The sequence below is a fragment of the Sycon ciliatum genome, chromosome 7, assembly GCF_964019385.1.
Source record: "Sycon ciliatum chromosome 7, ocSycCili1.1, whole genome shotgun sequence".
NCBI classification, from domain to species: Eukaryota; Metazoa; Porifera; class Calcarea; order Leucosolenida; family Sycettidae; genus Sycon; species Sycon ciliatum.
The window spans coordinates 4,653,968-4,656,167 of NC_088649.1; the positions used below are offsets into that span (position 1 = coordinate 4,653,968).

General features: G+C 41.6%; 1 protein-coding gene across 1 annotated transcript in view; it reads left to right on the plus strand.

The window, feature by feature from the left end:
- The window catches only part of LOC135821527 (probable poly [ADP-ribose] polymerase DDB_G0278045), a 15,505-nt gene that overhangs the window by 12,955 nt on the left and 350 nt on the right, over nt 1-2,200 (plus strand). Inside the window, exon 5 of the mRNA XM_065334526.1 lies at nt 2,091-2,178. Within this exon, the coding sequence (XP_065190598.1) occupies nt 2,091-2,178 (88 nt within the window). The remainder of the gene's footprint in view (nt 1-2,090; nt 2,179-2,200) is intronic.

Genomic DNA, 2,200 nt, shown 5'->3' on the forward strand with positions numbered 1-2,200 from the left:
TTTGAAGTACTGGTCAACCAGATATACCTCACACTGTATTGTGTTTGAAGTACTGGTCAACCAGATATACCTCACACTGTATTGTGTTTGAAGTACTGGTCAACCAGATATACCCCACACTGTATTGTGTTTGAAGTACTGGTCAACCAGATATACCCCACACTGTATTGTGTTTGAAGTACTGGTCAACCAGATATACCCCACACTGTATTGTGTTTGAAGTACTGGTCAACCAGATATACCCCACACTGTATTGTGTTTGAAGTACTGGTCAACCAGATATACCCACACTGTATTGTGTTTGAAGTACTGGTCAACCAGATATACCCCACACTGTATTGTGTTTGAAGTACTGGTCAACCAGATATACCTCACACTGTATTGTGTTTGAAGTACTGGTCAACCAGATATACCCACACTGTATTGTGTTTGAAGTACTGGTCAACCAGATATACCCCACACTGTATTGTGTTTGAAGTACTGGTCAACCAGATATACCCCACACTGTATTGTGTTTGAAGTACTGGTCAACCAGATATACCTCACACTGTATTGTGTTTGAAGTACTGGTCAACCAGATATACCCCACACTGTATTGTGTTTGAAGTACTGGTCAACCAGATATACCCCACACTGTATTGTGTTTGAAGTACTGGTCAACCAGATATACCTCACACTGTATTGTGTTTGAAGTACTGGTCAACCAGATATACCCCACACTGTATTGTGTTTGAAGTACTGGTCAACCAGATATACCCTCACACTGTATTGTGTTTGAAGTACTGGTCAACCAGATATACCTCACACTGTATTGTGTTTGAAGTACTGGTCAACCAGATATACCCTCACACTGTATTGTGTTTGAAGTACTGGTCAACCAGATATACCCACACTGTATTGTGTTTGAAGTACTGGTCAACCAGATATACCTCACACTGTATTGTGTTTGAAGTACTGGTCAACCAGATATACCTCACACTGTATTGTGTTTGAAGTACTGGTCAACCAGATATACCCCACACTGTATTGTGTTTGAAGTACTGGTCAACCAGATATACCCCACACTGTATTGTGTTTGAAGTACTGGTCAACCAGATATACCCACACTGTATTGTGTTTGAAGTACTGGTCAACCAGATATACCCCACACTGTATTGTGTTTGAAGTACTGGTCAACCAGATATACCCCACACTGTATTGTGTTTGAAGTACTGGTCAACCAGATATACCCCACACTGTATTGTGTTTGAAGTACTGGTCAACCAGATATACCTCACACTGTATTGTGTTTGAAGTACTGGTCAACCAGATATACCTCACACTGTATTGTGTTTGAAGTACTGGCTCAAACTACTTCACCCCCAAATGTATTGTGTTTTGAAGTCACTGGTCCACAAGATATACCCCACACTGTATTGTGTTTGAAGTACTGGTCAACCAGATATACCCCACACTGTATTGTGTTTGAAGTACTGGTCAACCAGATATACCCACACTGTATTGTGTTTGAAGTACTGGTCAACCAGATATACCTCACACTGTATTGTGTTTGAAGTACTGGTCAACAAAGATATACCCAACACTGTATTGTGTTTGAAGTACTGGTCAACCAGATATACCTCACACTGTATTGTGTTTGAAGTACTGGTCAACCAGCTATACCTCATGCACCCACCCACGTAGATCTGGGCTGTCCTGTTACTTTGGAACTGAATTGCCTGCTCTTTGCAAAACAAGCCCCAGGACGGATTTCGAGTCTTTTTTGTTAAGATGGTCAGTAGTGTTTGTGGTGTTGTACCAACCTTTCCCACAGTAATTCGTGACAATCTGTGTGACAAATGGAGTGAGAAATGGAGTGAGATATGGAGTGAGATATGAAGTGAGAATGGAGTGACAAATGACATCATCAAAGACCTGATGACCAATCAATGACCTCATGGGCATACCATAACAGATTAGCATGTTAATCTCTCATAGGCATTCTGAATATTTTATCATTTTTGCAAAGATCGTGTGGTGTGCTATCCTTGTCTTTGGAGCATGGACATGTATTTGTACTGTGTTTGAACATGTGTTTCCACTTAATGCAGACTCTGACGGGAGATTGCATAGCAATTCCGCCGGCCCCAAGCTGCGACTTCCGCCGGTCAAGAACCGATGCTCACTCCAGTATACTAGGTACGGAAAGGATTTGTTTGGG